The sequence below is a fragment of the Bombina bombina genome, chromosome 11 (assembly GCF_027579735.1).
Source record: "Bombina bombina isolate aBomBom1 chromosome 11, aBomBom1.pri, whole genome shotgun sequence".
Lineage (NCBI taxonomy): Eukaryota > Metazoa > Chordata > Amphibia > Anura > Bombinatoridae > Bombina > Bombina bombina.
The window spans coordinates 50,606,532-50,630,424 of record NC_069509.1 but is presented as its reverse complement, the minus strand read 5'-3'; the positions used below and the strand labels follow the sequence as shown (position 1 = coordinate 50,630,424).

Sequence of the window (23,893 nt, the reverse complement as noted above, 5' to 3'; positions counted from 1 at the left end):
GAATAAATTAGAGCATGCAATTTTAAGCAACTTTCTATCTGAATAATGAAAGAAAAAAATTGGGTTTTGTATCCCTTTAAAGTGTTTAAACAAAAAGACTGTACGATTTGATAATGGAAGTAAATTAGAAAGTCTCTTTAAAACTGCATGCTCTATCTAAATCGTGAAAGTTTAATTATGTCTTTAGTGTCCCTTTAAAGATTTTAGGAAGGAATTAGCATTTAATATAGTTGCGGAAATGTACAAAGCCAAGACTCCATTTAATTAAACCAGCTGAAAGTAACTTGAATTAGAGACTTCCTTTTGCCCTTATTGTATGACTAGAATTTGGCAATACAGTTTATTTGTGTGTGTGTTAGATTGTAGAGGTGCACTGTTTCATTATCAGCACTATATTCTATAAATAAGAGGGATAGATTGATTGATTAAAAAGACTTCATACACCCCTATCTCTTCTCTGCAGGCTCAGGTACTGCTTTGCCGTGCGCTCTCTAACATCCTCCTCCTCCCGTGGCCCAATGCCCCAGAAGCAGAACAGCAATGGGGGGAGCGTTCCAACCATCACAACAATCTGCTGAACGCCTTAACAAGGGAGTACCGGCAGCTGAAGGGCAGTGCTCCGCCACAGCGCAAGGGCCAGATGGAGGCCAGTAAGTACTGAACTGTACTTAGCTTGTCAGTGCTAACTCATCGGCATCTGTCTTGCATCATTACTCTTCTCAATCAGGGGCCCGATGATCAAACGCTTGTGGGCAGGGTGAGAAATCGCACAAAATATTTTTTCCATCTAAAGGGGGGGGGGGGGAAGAGTCCACAGCTTCATTCATTACTATTGGGAATTAAGAACCTGGCCACCAGGAGGAGGCAAAGACACCCAGCCAAAGGCTTAAATACTTCCCTCATCCCCCAGTCATTCTTTGCCTTCCGTCACAGGGGGATGGCAGAGGAGTGCCGGAGGTTCGTAGTAGTCTTATGGAGGGTAGTACTCTTTGCCTTGGGACTGGAGTTTTATATAGTCCTGTCAGTCTCTCAGTGAGGGCTCGGATAAAAGTTAGAGTCCGAAGATGCAGGGAGAGTCTTTCTGCGAAACCATCCCGACTAATATTAACAACTCCATAAGCAATCGGCGTTGACGAGTTTCGCTGCCTACTTTCTACACTCAAGTCCATGTAGGGAGCGAGGCTACTAACCTGTCACACTTGAAGGGCCGTGTTCCTGTACCATGGCGTAGATTCTGGTAAGATCGTTTCATTTTTTTTATTAATAATGATAACATAGAGGACCGGGTCACAGTGTGGTGCCTTTTTATCTTTACAGCATCAAGGGTTAATATTCATGGAAAGGGGGATTATTGAATGGGGGGGGGGTTATACATGATAATGTTTGTTGTGTCATTGCTGCGTTATGTGCGAGATGAGGCTCTGGCAATGTGTGGAACTTTTTTTGGGGCATTTTTTTTCCCTAGTGCAGAGCCGGTCCTGCCAGGCATTCCACGTGACTGGGTGTGTCTATCCTCTGTTGATCTGTGGCGCAGGAGACGTAGCGGTTTCTGTAGTCCGGGTCCTAGGAGGTGGTGAGTGCCCCGGCCATTGGTGGTATAAAGGTGCCTTTTTTCCACCTCCTGAGGGTTCTTCGTCCAAGGGGTGGTGCGTTCCCTGCATTCATCTCTGATTGCACATGCAGCGCCAACAGTTACTCCTTCGGGAGAGATTCGTTGGCCGTCGGACTTTGCGGACCAACTGGAATCCGCGGTTTTCTAAAGTGATCCATGCCTTACCACATTCTGCTAAGCGCAAGCGTAGGGTTTATCATAGCGTCCCGACCCAGGGTTTGTCCTCGCCGATGGAAGTTCCAGAGGCTCTAAACGATGACTAAGCCCACTCCGACTCTTCGGAGGAGTCCCCTTCTGAGTCGGAGTCTGTGTCATCTAAACCTCTGGTGGCGGAGGAGCCTGGTTATAGGTTTAGGATGGAGAATTTGCGCTTTCTGCTACGGCAGGTGCTTGCTACTCTTGAGGTTCCCAAACCTAAGATACCAGAGGAACCTGTGATTCCTAAGAAACTTTCCCGTTCTGGACTCTCAGCTTGAGCTGTGGGGGACTATCCCTAAGGTGGATGGGGCTATCTCTAAGCTCACGAAGCGGACGACTATTCCCCCTCGAGGATAGTTTGTAGTTTAAAGAGCCCATGGATAAAAAGCTGGAAAACGTTGTGAAAGATGTTTCAGCACACAGGGTTTGTTTTTCAGCCAGCAGCGGCCTTTGCGGCGGCCGCTGGTGCTGTGACATATTGGTGTGAATCCCTGTATCACATGGTCAAGGGGGGAAACATCCATCAACGAGATACAGGAGAAGATTAAGTCACTGAAGGTCACCAATTATTTAATCTGTGATGCCAGTTTGCAAATTATTCACCTGAATGCTAAGGTGTCAGGTTTTTCTGTTTTTAGCTTGCAGAGCTCTGTGGCTAAAATCTTGGTCTGCGGACATGACCTCTAAATCGAGGCTGTTGTCCCTACCTTTTCAAGGAAAGATCCTGTTCGGTCAGATTGGATTCAATCATATCCACGGTTACGGGAGACAAGGGAGCTTTCCTACCGCAGGATAAGAAGGCTAAGCCTAAGGGAATCTACTTTTCGTCCCTTTCGTGCGGACAAGGCCCAGCAGATTATCTCTATTCTTAGACGCATGGTTGCAGGAGGTTCATGACCCCTGGGTTGTAGATGTTGTCTCCCAAGGTTACAGGATAGGGTTCAGATCCCATCCGCCCGAGGGCAGATTCCTCCTGTCAAACTTCTCTTCAAGACCAGAGAAGATGGAGGCCTTTTGTGTGTGTGTGTGTGGGGGGGGGAGATCTCGCCTCTCTCGGGGTTATCATACCAGTACCCCTAGCAGAAAGGGGTCTAGGGTACTATTCCAACCTTTTGTGGTTCCAAAGGAGGACACGTTCCACCCTATTCTGGACCTAAAGTGTTTAAACAAGTTTCTGAGTGTTCCATCATTCAAAATGGAACCGATCAGATCTATTCTGCCCCTAGTTCAAGAGGGACAGTTCATGACAACTGTAGACTTGAAGGACGCTTACCTTCATGTGCCAATTCACAGCGACCACTTCAGGTTCCTTAAGATTTGCGTTTCTGGACCAACACTTCCAGTTTGTGGTCCTTCCTTTTGGTTTGGCGACAGCCCCGAGGGTCTTCACGAAGGTTCTGGGGGCACTGCTTGCAGTGGCCAGATCCAGGGGCATTGCGGTGGCGCCTTACCTGGACGACATCCTAATTCAGGCGCTGTCGCTCAGCCTCGCAGAGGATCATTTGAGGGCTGCTCTTCTCCAATGTCACGGTTGGAAGATCAACTCGGGAAAGGGTTCCCTGGTTCCCAGCAACAGGGTGGAGTTCCTGGGCACAATAATAGACTCTATGTCCATGAAGATATTTCTCACAGACCAACGGCGCAGGAAGCTTGCGTCCACCTGTCTTGCCCTTCAGTCCTCCAAGCCTGTCGGTGGCTCAATGTATGGAGGTGATAGGTCTCATGGTGTCAAGCATAGATGTCATTCCATTCGCAAAGTTCCATCTCTGACCTCTTCAATTGTGCATGTTGAGACAGTGGAATGGCGATCAATCACAGCTGATATCCATGGATGCTCGGACTCGGAGCTCCCTCTCTTGGTGGATCCGTCCAGAACAACTGTCCATGGGGACATCCTTCTTGAGACCGTCCTGGGAGATTGTGACCACGGACGCCAGTCTGACAGGATGGGGAGCTGTTTGGGGTGCCAGGATGGCACAAGGAAAGTGGCCAAGGAGGAGTCTCTCCTTCCGTTCAACATCCTAGAACTACAAGCAATTTACAATGCTCTGAAGGCATGGCCTTCTCTGTAGTCGACCAGCTTCATCAGATTCCAGACCGACAACATTACCTCGGTGGCTTACATCAACCATCAGGGGGATACGAGGAGTTTCCTTGCGATGAGGGAGGTGTCTCTGATTCTGGAGTGGGCAGAGTCCCGCGACTGCTCGCTATCAGCGATTCACATTCCAGGTGTGGACAACTGGGAAGCAGACTTTCTCAAAAGACAATCCTTCCATCCGGGGGAATGGTCTCTTCACCCCGAGGTGTTTGAGATTTGTCACAGTTGGTGGACACCTGATCTAGATCTCATGGCGTCCAGACTCGATTGCAAGCTACCTCGATACGGGTGGAGGTCCAGGGATCCCCAGGCAGAGCTGATAGATGTCTTGGTGGTTCCTTGGGGATTCATCTTAGCTTACATTTTTCCACCGTTGCCAATTCTACCTCGCGTAGTGGCATGCTTCAAACAGGAGCAGGCCCGGCCATTCTGATTGCTCCTTCGTGGCCGTGGAGGATGTGGTTTGCGAATCTGGTGGGGATGTAATCCTCTCCACCGTGGTGGTTACCCTGTCGCAGGGATCTGCTGTCACAGGGCCCCTTTCAACATCGAAATCTAGATTCTCTGAGGCTGACTGCGTGGTCTTAGCAAAGAGGCTTTTCTGAATGTGTGATTGATACTCTAATTCAGGCAAGGAAGCCAGTCACTCGTCTCATCTACCATAAGTTGTGGAGGACTTATTTGTCCGGGTGTGAGACGCATGGATATCCTTGGAGTAAGGTGAAGGTATCCAGGATTCTGTCCTTTCTCCAAGAGGGTCTTGCCGCTAATTCCTTAAAGGGACAGATTTCAGCATTATCAGTTTTGTTGCATAGGAGACTCGCTGAGCTCCCTGACATACAATCTTTTGTTCAGGTTCTGTCTAGAATCAGGCCTGTCTTTAGACAGTTGGCTCCACCTTGGAGCTTAAATTTAGTCCTTAAGGTTTTGCAGAGGGTTCCATTTGAACCTATGCATTCCATTGACATTAAGATTCTGTCCTGGAAGGTTCTCTTCCTGTTGGCTATTGCATAGGCACGCAGAGTATCTGAACTAGCTGCCTTGCAATGTGATCTGGTGTTTCATGCGGATAAGGCTGTCCCCAAGGTGGTGTCTAACCGTAACATCAATCAGGAAATTGTTGTTGCTTCTTTGTGTCCTAACCCTTCCTCTTCAAAGGAGAGGTTACTTCATAACCTGGGTGTGGTTTGTGCCTTCAAGTTCTATCTTCAGTCTACAGAGAATTTCAGACAGTCTACATCTTTTTGTGGTGGTTTCTGGGAAGCGCAAAGGGCCTCTGCTACTTTTGTCTTTTTGGTTGAGGAGCTTGATTCACTTGGCCTATGAGACAGCGGGACATAAGCCTCCTCAGAGGATCACGGCTCATTCAACTAGAGCTGTGGCTTAGTCTTGGGCCTTCAACAATGAGGCCTCTATGGAGCAAATTAGTAAGGCAGCTACCTCGTCCTCCTTACACACTTTTACAAAGTTTTTTTTTTTTTTACAAATTTCTGCGGAAGCTATTTTGGGAGAAAGGTGTTGCAGGCTGTGGTGCCCTCAGATTAGGGTCCGCCTTTTTACACTCCCGGTTTCATTCAGTATCCTTTAGAGCTTGCTTGGGTATATGTTCCCATTAGTAATGAATGGAGCCATGGACTCTCCTCCCCTTTAGATGGAAAACACAAATTATGCTTACCTGATAATTCAATTTCCATTGAGAGGAGGAGAGTCCATGGCTCCCGGCCGTATCTCCATAGGGCGGACCTAAATTTAATCATCTTCTGGCACCTTTTTATACCCTGTTATTTTTCCTACTGTACCTGGTTCCCTCCGCAGAATGACTGGGGGATGAGGGAAGTGGGGGAGGTATTAAAGCCTTTGGTTGGGGTGTATTTGCCTCCTCCTGGTGGCCAGGTTCTTAATTCCCAATAGTAATGAATGAAGCCGTGGACTCCTCGATGGAAATGAAATTATCAGGTAAGCATAATTTATGGGGTTTTTTTTTTTTTTTTTTAGTTCTATAATGCAAGTATCTCCTTCACATTCAGAACCTACATAGTGATTTAAACCGCTCTCAAGCTAGTGTTTTTTTTTTGTTGTTTTTTTTTTTTGTTTTTTTTTAACCTTTTTATAAAATTGTTTAACGGACCTCACAGCACTGATGACTGATTAGACAATCTCACCAGACCAGAGAGCTTTAGATCATCAGGACCTTAGTATGATCAGCTATGGACTCTGTATTACTGTTTTTATTTATTTGCCTCCTCTAGACATTTTCTCTGTAACCAATAACATATCTGATTTCCAGCTAAGCGTGTTATCTGCCAGACCCTCGGTGTCTTAAGAGACATTGTGGAAAACATCTCTGGAGAGGGCACAAAATCTCGGCAGATCTGTTACCAGTCAATGCAGGAGGTGGCACAGTTATCTCTCACCCTCTTCCCTGTGTACATCCACCAATCAGGTAACTGAACCTTTCATTTGCCTAAAATGTATACAAAGTAGTGCACAGGGGCATAGAAAGTTCTATCAATCCATAATCTGTTATCAGTTAAGAGAAACCGCAGCCTTGGCGTGTAGTGCGATGAACCGGAAGCTGTACCTCAATCAGGCTAAGTGAAGCCCTTGACACACGGAGCGCCATAGCCAAAGCGGTGGATCAATCCGTATAACAGCAAAAGAGAAAGTAACGGCAGGCATTACTCCAGATCTTGAAGTTAAAACCAAATAACTTTTATTTCAATCGGTATTAAAAGCAGACAGACATGGCAGGATGGAGAACAGACCGTGTGACACGTTTCGCGCCCCCTACAGGCGCTTACTTATAGACTACAGTCTATGTCTTAACCAGATCCCTTTTTATAGGCCAAAACAGCAGCACAATTAGCTTCTTATTGCCCAAATAGGTTACAAAAAAGGTTAAAAACACTCGCCAAAATAGATACAGAATAATCATTACAAAATGTTTTAAACTTTTAATACAGATTGAAATAAGTTATTTGGTTATAACTTCAAGGTCTGGAGTAGTGCCTGCCATTACTTTCTCTTTTGCATAATCTTTTATCCTTTAGGCTAATTGCCGTTCCAGGTCCACAAGACATGAGGTGTAGGGAGAAAGATGCATGCAGTATAACTTTTAATATATTATTGGCCATTAAAGTCCTGGTTAGAGAACTGATGATCATCTGTGGTTATGGATGCAAATATCGCTGGTTTGCATGTTATCTGGGAGAGGCACAGAACTGTATTTATTAAGCTTGTTGCGTAATGCGTATATTTATGGAAGTCCTAGTACGAGCAGATTGTAAGGTGTATAGAGGTTATTTAAATAAAAATACTGCTTTACTTAATTCTAATTTGATTTATTAGGGTGCAATCTAAGTAAATAACCCATCATACTGAGTTGTGTGTTTTTTTTTTTTTTTTTTTTTTTTAAAAAGCCAGTCTAGAGATCAAGAAGTGTAAATACAAACCGAGAAATAAAGCAATATATACGCACTCATACCTTTTTTTTATTCTTTAACGACACGATGAGTCCACGGATTATCTTAATTACTAATGGGATATTCACCTCCTGGTCAGCAGGAGGCGGCAAAGAGCACCACAGCAAAGCTGTTAAATATCACCTGCCTTCACTCCCAACCCTGTCATTCTCTTTGCCTACGTTAGTGATAGGAAGTGGTAAAGTTCCCTTTCTGTTCCTCATGTATTACGAGGAAGCTAAATTATAGGGAAAGAATAAATCTCTGCCTTATGTATTTTGTTACACAAACGTCTGGCAGATGTTCCAGATGTACAATCATTTTGTCAGGCCTTGGTCAGAATCAGACCTGTGTTCAAACCAGTTACTCCTCCTTGGAGTTTGAATTTAGTTCTTCAAGGGGCTTTGTTTGAGCCTATGCATTCCTTAGATATTAAATTGTTATCTTGGTAAGTTTTGTTTCTTGTTGCTATTTCTTCTGCTCGCAGAGTGTCGGAGCTTTCGGCTTTGCAGTGGGAGTCCCCTTACCTTATTTTTCATTCTGATAAGGTAGTTTTACATACTAAATTAGGATTTCTTCCTAAGGTAGTTTCAGATCGGAATATTAATCAGGAGATTGTTGTTCCTTCTGTGTCCCAATCCTTCTCAGAAGGAACGACTTCTGCATAATTTGGATGTGGTTTGTGCCTTAAAGTTTTATCGGCAGGCGACTAAAGATTTTCGTCAGTCTTCTGCATTGTTTGTAGTTTTCTCAGGAAAACGTAAGGCACAGAAAGCTACGGCTACTTCTCTTTCCTTTTGGCTGAAGAGTATTATTTGCTTTGCATATGAGACTGCTGGACAGCAGCCCCCAGAGAGAGTTACAGCTCATTCCACGAGGGCTGTTGCTTCCTCTTGGGCATTCAAGAATGAAGCTTCCGTGGAACAGATTTGCAAGGTTGCAACTTGGTCCTCTCTTCACATGTTTTCAAAATTCTACAAGTTTGACACTTTTGCTTCGGCTGAGGCCGTGTTTGGGAGAAAGGTTCTTCAAGCAGTGGTGCCTTCCGTTTAGGTGCCCTGTCTTGTCCCTCCCGTATCATCTGTGTACTCTAGATTGGGTATTGATTCCCATTAGTAATTAAGATGATCCGTGGACTCATTGTGTCATTAAAAAGAAAACAACATTTATGCTTGCCTGATAAATTTATTTCTTTTTTGACACGATGAGTCCACGGTCCGCCCTGTTTTTTGTAAGAGACAGGTTTTTGGGTTTATAAACTTCAGACACCTCTGCATCTTGTTACTTCCTTTCTCTCCTTGACTTCAGTCGAATGACTGGGTTGGGAGTGAAGGGTGGTGATATTTTACAGCTTTGCTGTGGTGTTCTTTGCCGCCTCCTGCTGACCAGGAGGTGAATATCCAATTAGTAATTAAGATGATCCGTGGACTCAGTGTCAAAAAAAAATAAAAAAATTATCAGGTAAGCATACATTTTGTTTTTCTTTGGTTTTTTTGTTGTTTTTTTAACGGTATATTTGGCCCCTCCATTTTACATAACATCACTTCCTTCATGCTCAGTACAAGTTCTGCCCACCTTTCATGATATGGTTTGGGATAAGAGCCCATGCAATGTTTCCTTTTTTTATGTTTTTATTTGAGGGATTGAACTCTGGTTAAAAGTTGTACAAAGAAAATATATAAAGATGGTCACTTTTTCACACGAGCTGATGTTTCCCTCTTTATGTCTAGATGTGACGGAGGAAATGCTCAGCTTTTTCTTGGCGTTGTTTCAAGGTTTGCGAGTACAGATGGGTGTTCCTTTCACAGAGCAAATCATACAGACGTTCCTGAATATGTTCACCAGGTAACTACCAATTGTGCTTCTTACTAGCTCAGGGGGAATTTGGTTAAATGCCATCGGCGCCTCAGAGACCATATAATAAAGAAAGCCGACCAGGGGAAAAACAGAATTTGTTTTATAACTGGTTTATGTTGGGCAAAAAACGCAGAATGTGGATTAATTTTACATAAATACGGTAGATATATAAAATGATGTGCAAGGTAACTAAGGGCTCGTTTCCATTGAGGTGTTAGTTTGGAAACTAATGGTATTGTACAAATTCTCCATAGACTTTAATAGAGATAAATTTTTTTACTCAAAGTTTCCAAACTTTACCACCTCAATGGAAACTAGGCCATAGTTGAGTGTGTGTAATCTGAACTTTGCACAGCCAAATAAAAAATTGGTGTAGACGAATCTGCTCAACAGAGCGCTCTGGGTTTGTACATCCTCCAATGAAACAAACGGCACTATTGATAGAGGGCGGGAACGCGTTCCCTTACTCACCAGTCTCTGGGTCACAGGTCAAGACAGCTCTTGTCCAACGTGACAACTCTGCACGCAAAATATTGAACAAGATGAGTAAGAAAATGGAAAGAGCGCACTAGGAAACCCAGTGTATAAAATGTAAACTTTGTTTTTAATCCTTATAAGGTAAAAACATGGGTCGTAAAACATTCTATATAGTATCCAGGATGATATGCAGGTACTCAGCGTAGCATACGCGTTTCGTGCGCTTGATCACTGCAAATTAAAAAATTGCCTTTGTATAATGCACATATCACACTTCTGTAACCCATTGGGTAAATAACTGTGATTACTTTATTAATGTGCTACTAAAGTCAAACAAAGTTGAATGATTACATTTTTATAAAAATAAACAACTTTCTAATATGCTTCCATTATAAAAATGTGCATTATTTTTATATGCGCACTTTGTGGCTCCAGCTCCTACTGAGCATGTGCTAAAGTGCACAGTATATACCTGTGAATTTTGTGATTGGCTGATGGCTGTCACATGATACAGGGGGAGAGAAAATTTTATTAACTTTGAATTTGAAATGAGCAATAGAATATTTTTTGGCAATTTTCAATGTAAAGTACTATTGCATTGTCTTTTTTTTTCTTTTTTTTTTTCTATTTGTCAATTATTCAATTCTACTGTATTTAATGGTCCTTTAACCCCTTCACACCGTTGGGACATTCCAAGCCGTCCTAACAGCGCTGGGCTTTAGTGCCGTTAGAACTGCATGGAACGTCTTCCCTTATATGGCATCCAGCAGCCTCCCCTTTTTGTAAAGACAAAATCAGTCGGGGGGGGGGGGGGGGCGTGTCTTGCAGTTTTGGCAGTTACCCATGATCCCATCCCTGCCTTGAAACCACGCGATAATCTATGCAATTGTGTGATTTAATTCTTACTAATAGTGTTTACGATCTGAACACTATTATACCAGCACAAAGACGTTAATCACAGGAGGAGCGTATTTAAATATATTGATTTATAGACATTTGGAGTGGGGGTGGGGACTCTCACTTCCCCAAATTGTTTTGATAATTCTGCCGTAGAATAAAAATGCCGTATCACACATCCTCTGCCACTCATGTCAGGTACTGATCTCAAAATATACCCATGACTTAAACCACACAGAATAAAAACCTTTTTCTTATATCATACTGTCTAAATATATAGTTACTTACCCCAAACTGTTCACTTCATCCTTTGTTTAAAAGGGTGAAGACAATTTTTTTTTTTTTTTTTATGTAGCTAAGCAGGAACTCTATAAAACAGATGTTATAAAATGCACAAAAGATAGAACAATGCACTTATAGGACCGCCAGTGGTGTCTGTTTAATCTGTTTTTTATTTCCTGCAATTTAAAAAAAAAATCTTTCTTGTAAAGCACAGATCTGCCAGCAAATAATTGACCTGCTTTTGATTGAGTCATGCATTTTCCTTCAGCATTTCTTGCAGTGTTCTCAGAATGACAATCAATTTTTCAAAAAACAGTCAGACAAGATCAATGGATTAAAAAAAACCAGTGTGACACAATTACAAGACTAGACCGGGCTACAGAAATCTATAAATGGGAAATGCTGAAAGGGACACTAAACCTGTGTTTTTCTTATTAGCAATATATACTTTACTTTCCAGTATATACTGCCTTGGCTTTGTACCCCCTGTGGGTGCAATCTTTTCTGTTACCACAGCTGCCTAAACACGTGTTTTTTTATTTTTAGACCATAATTTGAGGTGCAGAATTGATTTCTGAAAAGCACATTTATGCATTTATTTTATTTTTTAAAGGGCCCACAGCTTTTATATGACCCTGATGTTTCTATAGTTTAATGTGTATGAGAACCTGTAAATGACTATGAACTTCACCTTTTTGGTGAAACCTAAACCGAACCACCCACTTAAAAGTGATGCAGCATAGCTGTAAAAAGCAGACTAAAAAATTATGACATTAACATCTCTGTAAAAAAGGAAGATATGATACCTCAGGCTTTCTTCATCCCATTGTAAAGGGACTTAAAGCAGCCAATCAGGATGATAGCCCCAGGACTTGCAAAGGACATGCAGCACAGTCATGTTATTTCTCTCCTCGGTTTATGGAAGTGAACTATGAAATCTTGCAAGATTTAAATGGAATCCCATAAGATCAGCACTGATGAAGCCAGTTAGCTGTACGGTCTCCACCCCCCCCCCCCCAACATGCATCTGTCAGTAGCTGAAAGACAACTTCATAAAGATGTTTATGTGATATTTTGTTGTCAGCTTTTTACAGTTATGGTGCATCACTTTCAAGTGTTTAAGCATTATGGTTATGTCTTTCCAGTGGTTTAAGGGCGTATTGTCACAACTGACTGTAGGGAAAATGGGAAGTCACCTACTGCTTTATGGATTTGCTGTTAAACATATCACAATCTTCTGCCCAATTCCAGTCTACCTCCTGGAAATTCTAAGTTAAGAGAAAATGATTTGCTTTGCTACATAAACCAGAAATCACACAAGCATATATTTGTGTCTGGCTAACATTGTTCCCATTTGTATGAGCTGAGATACCAGTCCCTGATCAGTTTCCAACCTCTACTTATATCTTGAATCATGAATATCATTTGCAATGTTTAATTTTCCTTAATTTAATTTGGTATTTAATTTTGAGTTCTATATCCCTTTTAAAGGGGCAGTAAACACTAGGAAAGTAAGACACTTTGTGGTCTTACTATAGCATAATACATCAGCAAAGTCAAGTTGTGTGGTGTGTTTTTAAAAAAACAACAAATTAACATCCTTTTTACTAGCCAAATTCCAGCCACCATTTGCCTTATTTGTAGCACCCAATCTGGGCTTTAGTCTGCAGACAATGCTAGTCAGTCATTGTTAGTATAGTATTAGTACATTGTTTTGCATTTGTTATCAATTAGGAAAACATATTTAGCAGGGTTAGCCTTAATATGCCAGGTTTTCTGGGCACATTTACATGAAAGAGGAGCAAAATAAATGAGTTAATTGTAAAGTTCTTTCATTATGCACAACATTTTGAATTAAAATATCAAGGTGTTTGCAGTCCCATCTTTGAAGCATGTAATTTTTGCATTACTAACTATAGCTTACTATGGATTAAAGTCTGCTTGAGTTAACAATGCTTGTAACCCCCAAATGGGACTTTACCTATGTGTTTAACCCTTTTTTATGGGTGGAACAACACAGGATAAGTGATGCAGAAATTACAGGCTTTAATGAATTTTGATAATGTAATTTTTGATTTATATATATATCCCATTAAGGAGAGGACGACACTGTCTTTCTTGTTTTCCTAGGGAGCAGCTGGCAGAGAGTATTCTGCAGGAGGGCAGTGCTGGCTGCCACGTTGTAGAAAAGTTTCTGAAGATCCTTCAGGTAGTGGTTCAAGAACCGGGCCAGGCCTTCAAACCTTTTCTGCCCAGTATCCTCTCCCTGTGCATGGAACAGTTGTACCCAATCATTGCAGAGGTAAGCAATACAGGCTATAGCCACCCAAAATCTGTGACAGCCCTAACTCACTTCTTTCCCCAGGGCAGAGCATTCTGTGATGTGAGATGTCATTGCAGAAAATGCTGCATGTCTGCAGAAACAGGGCACATGCAGGGATTGTTGCCTCTTCCACTTAGCAGCGCTGCTCCACATCATGCTGTTTTATTCAAACAGCACTGTGCTCTGGCTGCACTGTAAGTTTTCCTGAACATAGTGCAGCTAGAGCAAAGCGCTGTTGGAAGAGGACAGGCAAATAGAGTAGTGCTGCAGAGTGGCAGTGCATTGATTGATTGCTTCAGGGAATTTTTCTTTTCTTTCTTTCAGTCCCATCCTCTAGCCATACCCAATCTGCAGAGCTGTGACTCCTGAATGTTAGATGTTGTTGTGAGCAATGCACCTTCTTTTTTTTTTTTTTTTATTACTACATTTTTACCTTTTTATAATTATGTGATGTTAGACCAAGAACAAAGGAAACAAATTTGTTTGAGACATTTTATAACTTATTTATTTTTATTTTTGTGTTTTCCCTGCAGCTAACTTGCAGTGAAATTTTTTATTTTAAATAGTTTTTATTGAGGTACTAAGGATAGGCAAACAGTAAATAATGTAGTACAGTAAGTGATTACATTCCATGACATATTAATATACAGTGCCTATATAGAAGTTAACCCTCCCTATCATACTCAAAAGGCCACTCATGGACCTTACATGGAAAGGCATTACTGAAGATAGGGGAAGGCATAATATAATAGAGGGACCACTCTTGGATCCCATTGCAAGTACCTCAAGATTTTTTGTTTTCTTTTCTTTACACTGCTTAAGCAATCGGATAACTTGCTTTAAGCACTAAGCTTATAACAATATCAAGGGTCTCTGAAGAACACTCATGAGCGTAAGTAAAGTAGTGATCCTCTAGAATACTGTCAAAATGAAAGTACAGCCTGCAAATAGAAAATACATTCAAAAGGGAATTTTCAATACAGATTTTTCAACCACAGGGACAGAATTATCAAACATCAAAAGTTAGGTCTTCTGGGGGACAAGCTGCGGGCGTTATTAAATTGGGACCATTCATAAGCAAGCTTAAAAAGAGTAACATTCATAAGCCCCTGGTGTCGCAGAAAGGGCATAAATATAATGTGTTTTCGTCCTCACATCTCATCTCTTATAGTAGTATCAAAAAGTTAATATACAGACCCCTTAGTCTACTTGGCAGAACATGAACCTTGGTCTCCAGCGTTGCAATTAAACATAGACCCTACACGCCATGGCAACTAGATAATCAGATCATGTATGAGTAGCCCTGCACAATACATCATTCCCCATTTACACACCTACAGCAATACTAAATAGCTGTCCCCTGTGGTTTATGTGCATAAGAACAATACCTAGCCTTGAGAAACAAGTAAATTTAGCATACAGGCTGCACAGACATCACAAACATTGGAGGACAGTAGATCATATAAATTGCTATTATGTATAGAGGGGGGGAGGGGAGGACACATATAGGTACAAAGGAAAACTAATTCACATATACCAACCAAACCTAGAGTGGAATATTTTGATGTAGCAACTAAACTAAGCAAATAGACAGACTATGCATGTGAGAGCAATACTTAGTTTTTCAAATAGTATTAAATGGGCAAACATGGTGCATAAACATCTACCAAATCTAACAGTATATCTAATAATACAGAGTGCAAGTTCAAATATCAGGCCCTAGGTGCCTTCATTACAAGCCGCAACAAGCATCATAGTATAATATTTGGGGACATCAATTATATACATAGAGAGAGTGTCTCATCATCGGCAATCCCCTCAGACGGTCAACACATCCTCAAAGATACACCCCTCACTTATCCGATGCCGGACCGGGAGACTCAGGGGAGCATTATGCCATGGTGATCTAGCTTGGAGAATCTGTAGGATCTTCTGGATCTACCAGTTCCCACAGCCGTCCAGTCGGAGCGAGTGTGGATAGTCCAACCCCAAAGGCACTCTAAGAGCCATACCAGCCAGCGGCTGAGAGAAGTCTGTGGTGGAGAGCTGTAAGGAATGTGTCACGTTGTAGCACCAGACTCTCAGTAACTTTCACCCGCAGTCCTCCTCCTCCTTGGGATAAGCTGCTAGGTGAGCCGCATATGTTGTGCTAGCTGAGTAGAGATGTAGTCCCAGGGTCTGTGCCTGTCAGCATCAACGGAAGAGAGCAGACTTGAGGAGCTGCAAGCGCCATGCTGTTCTGCGGTTCCTGCACCTCATTGCGCTCCACCATGAGGCCGTCACTATGCAGGCGCATTGCTTGAGACATACAAATAAGGGCATCCAAGTCTCTTACATAGCTTTCTCCCATGCTCTTGTAGAAGTTCTCTGACAGGCGGAGTACGTTATTTGCGGTTCCATAGCGGCTAGTACTGTGACACACCTCAGGCATTAAAAAGACCACAGGTTTAAAGATCTGTTAGGCGGTTCAGAGTGTAGTGTGTAATATCCCAGCAGGGGTGCATAAAATATGCCAAGATGGCGCTGCTTGGTGATACGCCCAATCCTAAACAGATTTTTCAGCTCAGCATAGATCGATAAATTGCCAAGCACTTATCGGCATATTCAGGCTTCACCTAGTATGATATATGCAGTAGTTCAGCAATTCTCTTTTTGGGTATAATCCACAATATGAGGCATTTCATAGATGCTATTTTTACGGAGCTCCCAGAACATGCGACTGGATGCAGTTGAAATTTTTCAACTGCTGCAATATATTATCAGCCTTTCAAAATGTTTTTATTCTCCAGTTAAACACAACACATTGCAATTGGTACTTTTAGTGTATTTTTTCTAATTTAAAATTACATTTCATTTCAAAATTTTCACTAAAATAAAACCACTGCAGAAGTGAAAACATTTCTGTCCTAGAGGTCTGCAGTGCATTGCTGTAATGTGTTGTGGCCCTTTTGGAACTGAGGGGTTAAATATAAGATATCTATATCTATCCATAGCCTGTGTGAGACTTTGCACTTATCAGGCTAAAAATTATGTTTATGCCATTTTCAAGGAATGTCTCCTGGCAAACCCCTCTTTCCTTACTGCACTTTCTTGAACTCCAGAGAATGGGTAACACCTTGTACTTTCTCATAGGATAGTGGAATGTGTTGCCATTACAGATTCCCAAACCTTTTTAGAAATTGGTTTGAAGATTTAATGTTCTAGGGAAGTAGACGTTAAAATGAAACCTTTGTGATTCTGATAAAGTTTTCAAAGTTAAAGGGACACTAAATTAAAATTTGAAATGACCATTAAAGGGCCATGATACCCAAATATTGAAACACTTGAAAGGGATGCAGCATAGCTGTGAAAAGCTGACTAGAAAATATCACCCGAACATCTCTATGTAGAAAAGAAAGATATTTTACCTCAAAAATTGCTCAGTAGCCACATCGCATTGTAAAAGGACTTCTAAGCAGCAAATCAGTAGGTCTGTCCCGGGACAGCTGAGGGAGTGAGCTTACGTGCACACTCATATTATTATTTCCCTATTCAGTTTAAGGAGTTTACTATGAAATCTCATGAGATCACAGTAAAAGAGTTCATGACCTCAGCTCTGTGGATGCTGTTTGGCTGCAGGTTTTTTTTTTTTAACATTTTGACAGTTTCTCACAACTAGAGGGTGGTTGGTTCATAACATTGAGCTCATGCATGTTAAGCTCCTAGGAGTGAGCACTGATTGGCTAAAATGCAAGTCTGTCAAAAGAACTGAAATAAGGGGGGCAGTTTGCAGAGGCTTGGATACAAGATAATTAGAGGTAAAAACGTGTATTATAAAAGTGTTGGTTATGCAAAACTGGGGAATGGGTAATAAAGGGATTATCTATCTTTTTTAAAACAACAACAAATCTGGGGATGACTGTTCCTTTTAAATGATCAGTAAACATTTTACTTCAATTTGCTGGCCCTCTGTATCATGTGATGTCCATCAGCCAATCAGACTCCTATACGAATACACTTTAACTCTTGCACATGCTCAGTAGTAGCTGTTGCCTCAAAGTATGTAAATTCTGTGAATTAAGTAAATTGTGTGAAGTCTCTTAAAACTGCCTGCTCTATCTGAATCCAGAATATATAATTTCAGATAGAAGTACATTTTTTTTTTTTTTTTTTTTCTATCCTGCAAGCATGTACATTTTGTATATCGCATGAATGGCACACTCAATTTTTTTTATTTTTATTATTCTCTTAGCCCCTTGAGTGCTAATGACGGCTCTGAGCCATCACAGTGTTTCCCAATCTGGTGCTAATGACGGCTCAGAGCAGTCACTAGCACTCTCCCCACCTTGAGGGAGATCTGGGGGGGCTCCTACCCCAGCGATCTGGCCTGTATAGTGACAGGCATCGCCGGGGCTTTCACGTTATGCACGGTGACGTCACGCCCAATGACGTGATGACGTCACTGCGCAACTTTATTTAACATTAACAATGTTAAATATAGGAGCAGGGGGCATGCTGCTTAGAAGCCTGTATCTCAGGCATCTAAGTAGCTACAGAACCTCCAATATCCACTGTTGGAAAGGTAATCGCCTAACCTTTCCAACAGTGTAAGTCTTTGGGATCTGAAATTTAAAAACAAAAAGTTAATAAAATATATTTTTAAAAATAATATAAAATAAAATAAAAACTTTAAAAAACCTAGATGGGCTCATAGGACCTCAGGAGTGTGCACATTGTTGCAAGTACAGTTTTTTTGTTTTTTTTTCTAAAACCTTAGCACCCAGGTGGGAAAGTGCTTAGCAAGGGTTAGTATCCTTTCTTTCTAATGACACAATGAGTCCACGGATCATCTAATTACTATTGGAAATATCACTCCTGCCCAGCAGGAGGCGGCAAAGAGCACCACAGCAAAGCTGTTAAATATCACCTTCCCTTCCCTCCAACCCCAGTCATTCTCTTTGCCTACGCTTGAGTAAGGAAGTGGTAAGTTAGTGTCTGAGAAGATTCTTCAATCCAAGATTTTTTTTATTTTAATTGCAATTGCTGCCCTTGTTATTATTTATCCACAGTGAGGGAGAGGACCTCTCAAACCTAGTGAGCTGCCTTGCTGCCAGGCAGGACGATCAGGTGCAGCCACGCCCATTGCACAGATAACTACACCCAAAAAATAAAACACATGTCCACCTCGTATTGTTGTCTGGCTATAACCACGCTCTCCCTTATAGAGCTCCAGTTTCACTGCAGATCACGCCCTACGGTACAAGTGACCACGTCCATTAGTTAGAGCTTTCCCGCCTACAAGCTCTCTCAGCTACAAACACACTGTAGTTAAAAAAAAAAAAAAAGAAAAAAATTATTTCGGTTTTCGGCCAGGGGCATCCTGAATTTTCGGTATCGGTTTTGGTCCAGAATTTTCATTTCGGTGCATCCCTACTAATATAGTCCGCCAATCATTTTTGTTCCTCATGTGTTGAGAGAACACTAAATTTTAGGTTTTGAGACAATATTGTCTAGGACTGATGCGTCCAGGAGTCTTTTGGCAATGTTCAAAATATGCCGCAGTTTTTCTCCTCAGGTGTCCCAAATTTTGTATTAATTAATACAGTCCATGCTTTACCTCTCAAGCTCCGTCTGGAGTTTCTTTGCATTGTTCCGTCATGTCTTCTGCAGTTTCTGATGCGTTGTCTGCTTTTCCCTTGCTACAGGGAAAGCGTAGGAGGAAATGTAAAGAATCAGTGTGTATGGTTTCTGTCACGACTATCTATTCCGAACGTTCCCTCTCATAGGTCGGAAGAGGATATTTTGGTAGCACCTGAGGTTAAGATCTCAGATTCAGACAGTGTAATTCCTTCCTCTGTTGCTGAAGTTGTATCCTTCAGATTTTAGCTAGGCAGCTCTTTTTATTACTTAAGGAGTTTTTAGCTACCCTGGACGACTCCGACACTACTGTCGTAGTCAATCCTAAGAAGTCTTGTAAACTAAACAAGTATTTTGGTATACCTTCCAGGGTGGAGGGTTTTTTTTTTCTGTACCAGATAGCTACAGAGATTACTAGGGAATGGAAGAGACCGGGTATCCTTTTTTCTCCATCCCCTATATTTAAGAAGATGTTTCCTATAGCAAGATGTTACCCAAGGTGGAAGGGGCCATTTCCACGCTAGCTAAGAGGTCCACTATTCCCATAGAAGATAGTATCCTTCAAGGAACAACTATGGACAAGAAATTAGAGGGGTTACTCAAGAAAATGTATATACACCAGGGTTTACAATGGCAACCTGCGGTGTGTATTTCTACCGTCTCTAGTGCGGCAGTATATTGGTTTGATGAGTTGTCTGATTCTATTCGGACAGACACTCCCCTCGAAGAGATCCAGGATAGGATCAAGGCCCTTAAGTTGGCCAATTCCTTTGTTACGGATACTTCCCTACAGGTTATAAAACTGGGAGCAAAGATTTCCGGTTTTGCCGTACTGGCCCGCAGAGCTTTATGGTTAAAATCTTGGTCTGCGGATGTGTCGTCTAAGCTTTTGGTGATCCTTTTACAAGAGAATGACCTTGTTTGGGCCAGGTTTGACGGAAATAATTTCTGACATTATCTGACATTATGGGAGGAAAGGGTCATTTCCTCCCTCAGGATAAGAGGAATAAACAGAAGGGATGTCAGAGTAATTTTCGTTCCTTTCGAAACTTCAAGGGTAAACCTTCCTCTCCTCCTTCCAAGCAGGAACAGTCCAAGTCTTCCGGAAGGCCCAACCAGTCTTGGAACAAGGGAAAACAATTTGAGGAAGCCCGCTATTGACTCAAAAAGCAGCATGAAGGGTCTGCCCCGATCCGGGACTGGATTTTGTGGGGGGCAGACTTTCCTCCTTCATTCAGGCTTGGGTTTGGGATGTTCAGGATCCCTGGGCGGTGAACATAGTGTCCCAGGAATACAAACTAGAGTTCAAGACCTTTCCTCCCAGGGGCAAGTTTCTGCTTTCAAGATTATCTGTAGTCCAGATAAAAAGAGAGGCATTCTTAAACTGTGTTCGGAATCTTTCCGACCTGGGAGAGAGAGTTCCCGTCCCAATGCACAGGGTCCGGGGTTCTACTCAAATCTGTTCGTGGTTCCCGTAAAAGAGGGAACCTTCAGACCAATTTTTAGATCTCAAAAGTCTAAACAAATTCCTCAGAGTACCGTCCTTAAAGATGGAAGCTATTCGTTCTATTCTTCCCAAGGGACTATCACAAGTTTCTGAGGTTTGCATTTCTAGAAAAACACTTCCAGTTTGTGGCTCTTCCATTCGGCCTTGCCACAGCTCCCCAGAATTTTTTCAGAGGTTCTGGGATCCCTTGTTGGCGGTGCTCCGATTGCAGGGCATTGCAGTGGCGCCTTATCTGGACGACATTCTGGTTCAGGCTCCATCCTTTCAACAAGCAAGATCCCACTTGGAAATGTTATCTTTCCTGCGATCTCACGGATGGAAGGTGAATTTGGAAAAGAGTTCCTTAGTTCCAACTACAAGGGTAGTTTTCTTGGGAACCATAATAGATTCCTTATCAATGAAGATTTTTCTGACAGAAGTCAGGAAATCAAATATTTTTGATTCCTGTCTAGCGCTTCAGTCCTCTCCTCGGCCATCAGTGGCAAGATGCATGGAGGTAATCGGTCTGATAGTAGCGGTCCATGGACATCATCCCCCGTTTGCCCGTTTCCACCTCAGACCTCTGCAGTTTATGCATGCTCAGGTAGTGGAACGGAGATTATGCAGATCTGTCTCTATGAATACTTCTGGAGCAGGAGACAAGGGATTCTCTTCTTTGGTGGTTGTCTCAGGAACCTCTCACAGGGACCCTGCTTTTGCAGACCCACCTGGGTGATTGTGACGACGGACGCCAGCCTACTGGGATGGGGAGCAGTCTGGGGCTCTTTAAAAGGCCCAGGGGACGTGGACTCAGTCGGAGTCCTGTTTAACCCATAAAACATTCTGGAGCTGAGAGCAATCTTCAATGCTCTTCTGGCCTGGCCTCAGTTAGCATCTGCCAGGTTTATCAGGTTCCAGTCGGATATCATAACTTCAAGTGGCTTACATCAACCATCAAGAGGGAACTCAGAGTTCCTTGGCCATGGCAGAGGGTAGCCAAGATAATTCAGTGGGTGGAGTCCCACAGCTACTGCCTGTCGGCAATCCACTTCCCAGGAGTGGAACTGGGAGGCGGGTTTTCTGAGCGGACTTGCCTTTCACCCGGGGAGTGTGAACTCCTTCCGGAAGTGTTCTCCAGCTTGATTCTCAAATGGGGACAGCCGGAGTTGGATCTCATGGCATCTCGACAGAATGCCAAGCTTCCAAGGTACGGGTGAAGGGATCATCAGGTGGTACTGATAGACGCTCTGGCGTTACTTTGGATTTCAGCTTTGCTTTCCTCCCACAAGTCATTGCTCGAGTCAAAGAGGAAAGGGTATCAGTGATTCTCATAGCACCCGGCAAGGCCTCACAGGATCTGGTATGCAGATCTGGTGGAGATGTCCATCATCTCCACCTTGGAGGCTTCCGTTGAGTATTTACGGCCAGATTATGAGTTTTGCGTTAGAAGCTATGCGGTGCTAACGAGCAGTTTTTTTTTCTCACCGCTCACTTACCTACAGCGGTGGTTTTACAGGTTTTTACAAACCCGGCGTTAAAAAGGCAAGAAGTGAGCGTAGAGCAAAATTTGCTCCATACCCGCACTTCAATACCAGCGCTGCTTAAGTCAGCGGTGAGCTGTTTGTACGTGCTTGTGCACGATTTCCCCATAGACATCAATAGGGAGAGCCAGCTGCAAAAAGCAGCGTAAATCTCAGTAACGCAGCCCCATTAATTCCTATGGGGAAACTAAAGTTATGTTTACACCTAACACCCTAACATGAACCCTGGGTCTAAACACCCCTAATCTTAAACTTATTAACCCCCTAATCTTCCAGCCCCCCGACTTCGCCGACACTTACATTATTCTTATTAACCCCTAATCTGCCGCCACCTACATTATACTTATTAACCCCCTAATCTGCTGCCTCCAACGTCGCCGTGGGTGGTGGGTTTTACTGTTGGGGGAGTTGTTTGTATTTTTTTTTTTTATTTTTTTTACAGGTAAAAGAGCTGATTAAATTTGGGGCAATGCCCCGCAAAAGGCGTTTTTAAGGGCTATTGATAGTTTAGTTTAGGCTAGGGTTTTTTTTTTATTTTGGGGGGCTTTTTTTTTATTTGATAGGGCTATTAGATTAGGTGTAATTTAGTTTAAAGATCTTGTAATTTGTTTTTTATTTTCTGTAATTTAGTGTTTTGTTTTTTTGTGATTTAGCTAATTTTAATTTATTTGTTTTTAATTTAGTTAGTTAATTTATTTAATTGTAGTGTTATTGTAACTTAGGTTAGGTTTTATTTTACAGGTCAATTTGTATTTTAGCTATCTCGTTATTAAATAGTAACTATTTAATAACTATTCTACCTAGTTAAAATAAATACAAACTTGCCTGTAAAATAAAAATAAACCCCAAGATAGCTACAATTTAATTTTTAGTTACATTGTAGCTATCTTAGGGTTTATTTTATAGGTATTTAGTTTTAAATAGGAATAATGTAGTTTAATTATAGTAATTTTCTTTAGATTTATTTAAATTATATTTAAGTTAGGGTAAGACTTGGATTTAGAGGTTAATGCATTAATATGGTGGAGGTGACTTTGGGGACGGCAGATTAGGGGTGAATAAGTATAATGTAGGGTGGCGGCGATGTTATGGGGCCAGCAGATTAGGGGGTTAATAATATTTAAATAGTGTTTGCGAGGCGGGAGTGCGGCGGTTTAGGGGTTAATGTTCTACGTGGCAGCGATGTCCGGAGCAGCAGATTAGGGGTTAAAAAATGTATTATAGTGTTTCGATGCCGGGAGTGCCTCGGTTTAGAGGTTAATAGGTAGTTTATGTGTTTTAATGTACTCTTTTAGCACTTTAGTTATGAGTTTTATGCTACGGCGGTTGTAGTGTAGAAACTCATAACTACTGACTTTAGAATGCTATACGGATCTGGAGGTAGAGGGTGTACCGCTCACTTTTTGGGCTCCCTGGACAGACTCGTAATACCAGCGCTATGGAGTCCCATAGAAAAAAGGGTTTACGTAGTCGTTTTGCGGTAAGGCCAAAGAAGTGTGCGGTTTTGCCCCCTAAACCTGCAAGACTCGTAATAGCGGCGGTAGTGAAAAAGCAGCGTTAGGACCTGTTAACGTTGCTTTTTCAGCTTAACGCAAGACTCGTAATCTAGCCGTTAGTTTCTCTGAAGCTGACTGCTTGGAGATTGAAAATCCACACTTAGATAAAATGAAGTGTTCAGGAGTCAGTCATTAAGACAATGTTTCAGGCTCATAAGCCTGTGACTAGAAAGATTTACCATAAGATATGGCATAAATATCCCCATTGGTGTGACTATTCAAAGGCTACTCCTGGAGAAGAGTTCAGATTCCTAGAATTTTTGTCTCTTCTCCAAGAGGGTTTGGAGAAGGGTTTATCGGCAAGTTCCCTAAAGGGTCAAATTTCTGCCTTATCTATTTTGTTACATAAGCGTCTGGCGGATGTACCAGACGTGCAAACGTTCTGTTACGCCTTGGTCAGAATCAGGCCTGTGTTTAAACCGGTTACTCCTCCTTGGAGTCTTAATCCTAGTTCTTAAAGTTCTTCAACAGGCTCTGTTTGAGCCT

The 23,893-nt window shown here is 42.1% G+C and overlaps 1 protein-coding gene across 1 annotated transcript in view; it reads left to right on the top strand.

Annotated features, from left to right (window-relative positions):
- The window catches only part of XPO6 (exportin 6), an 87,464-nt gene that overhangs the window by 28,681 nt on the left and 34,890 nt on the right, over positions 1-23,893 (top strand). The window contains exons 17-20 of the mRNA XM_053694945.1: positions 464-650; positions 6,199-6,354; positions 9,103-9,217; positions 13,016-13,187. Coding sequence (XP_053550920.1) covers positions 464-650; positions 6,199-6,354; positions 9,103-9,217; positions 13,016-13,187 — 630 coding nt within the window. The remainder of the gene's footprint in view (positions 1-463; positions 651-6,198; positions 6,355-9,102; positions 9,218-13,015; positions 13,188-23,893) is intronic.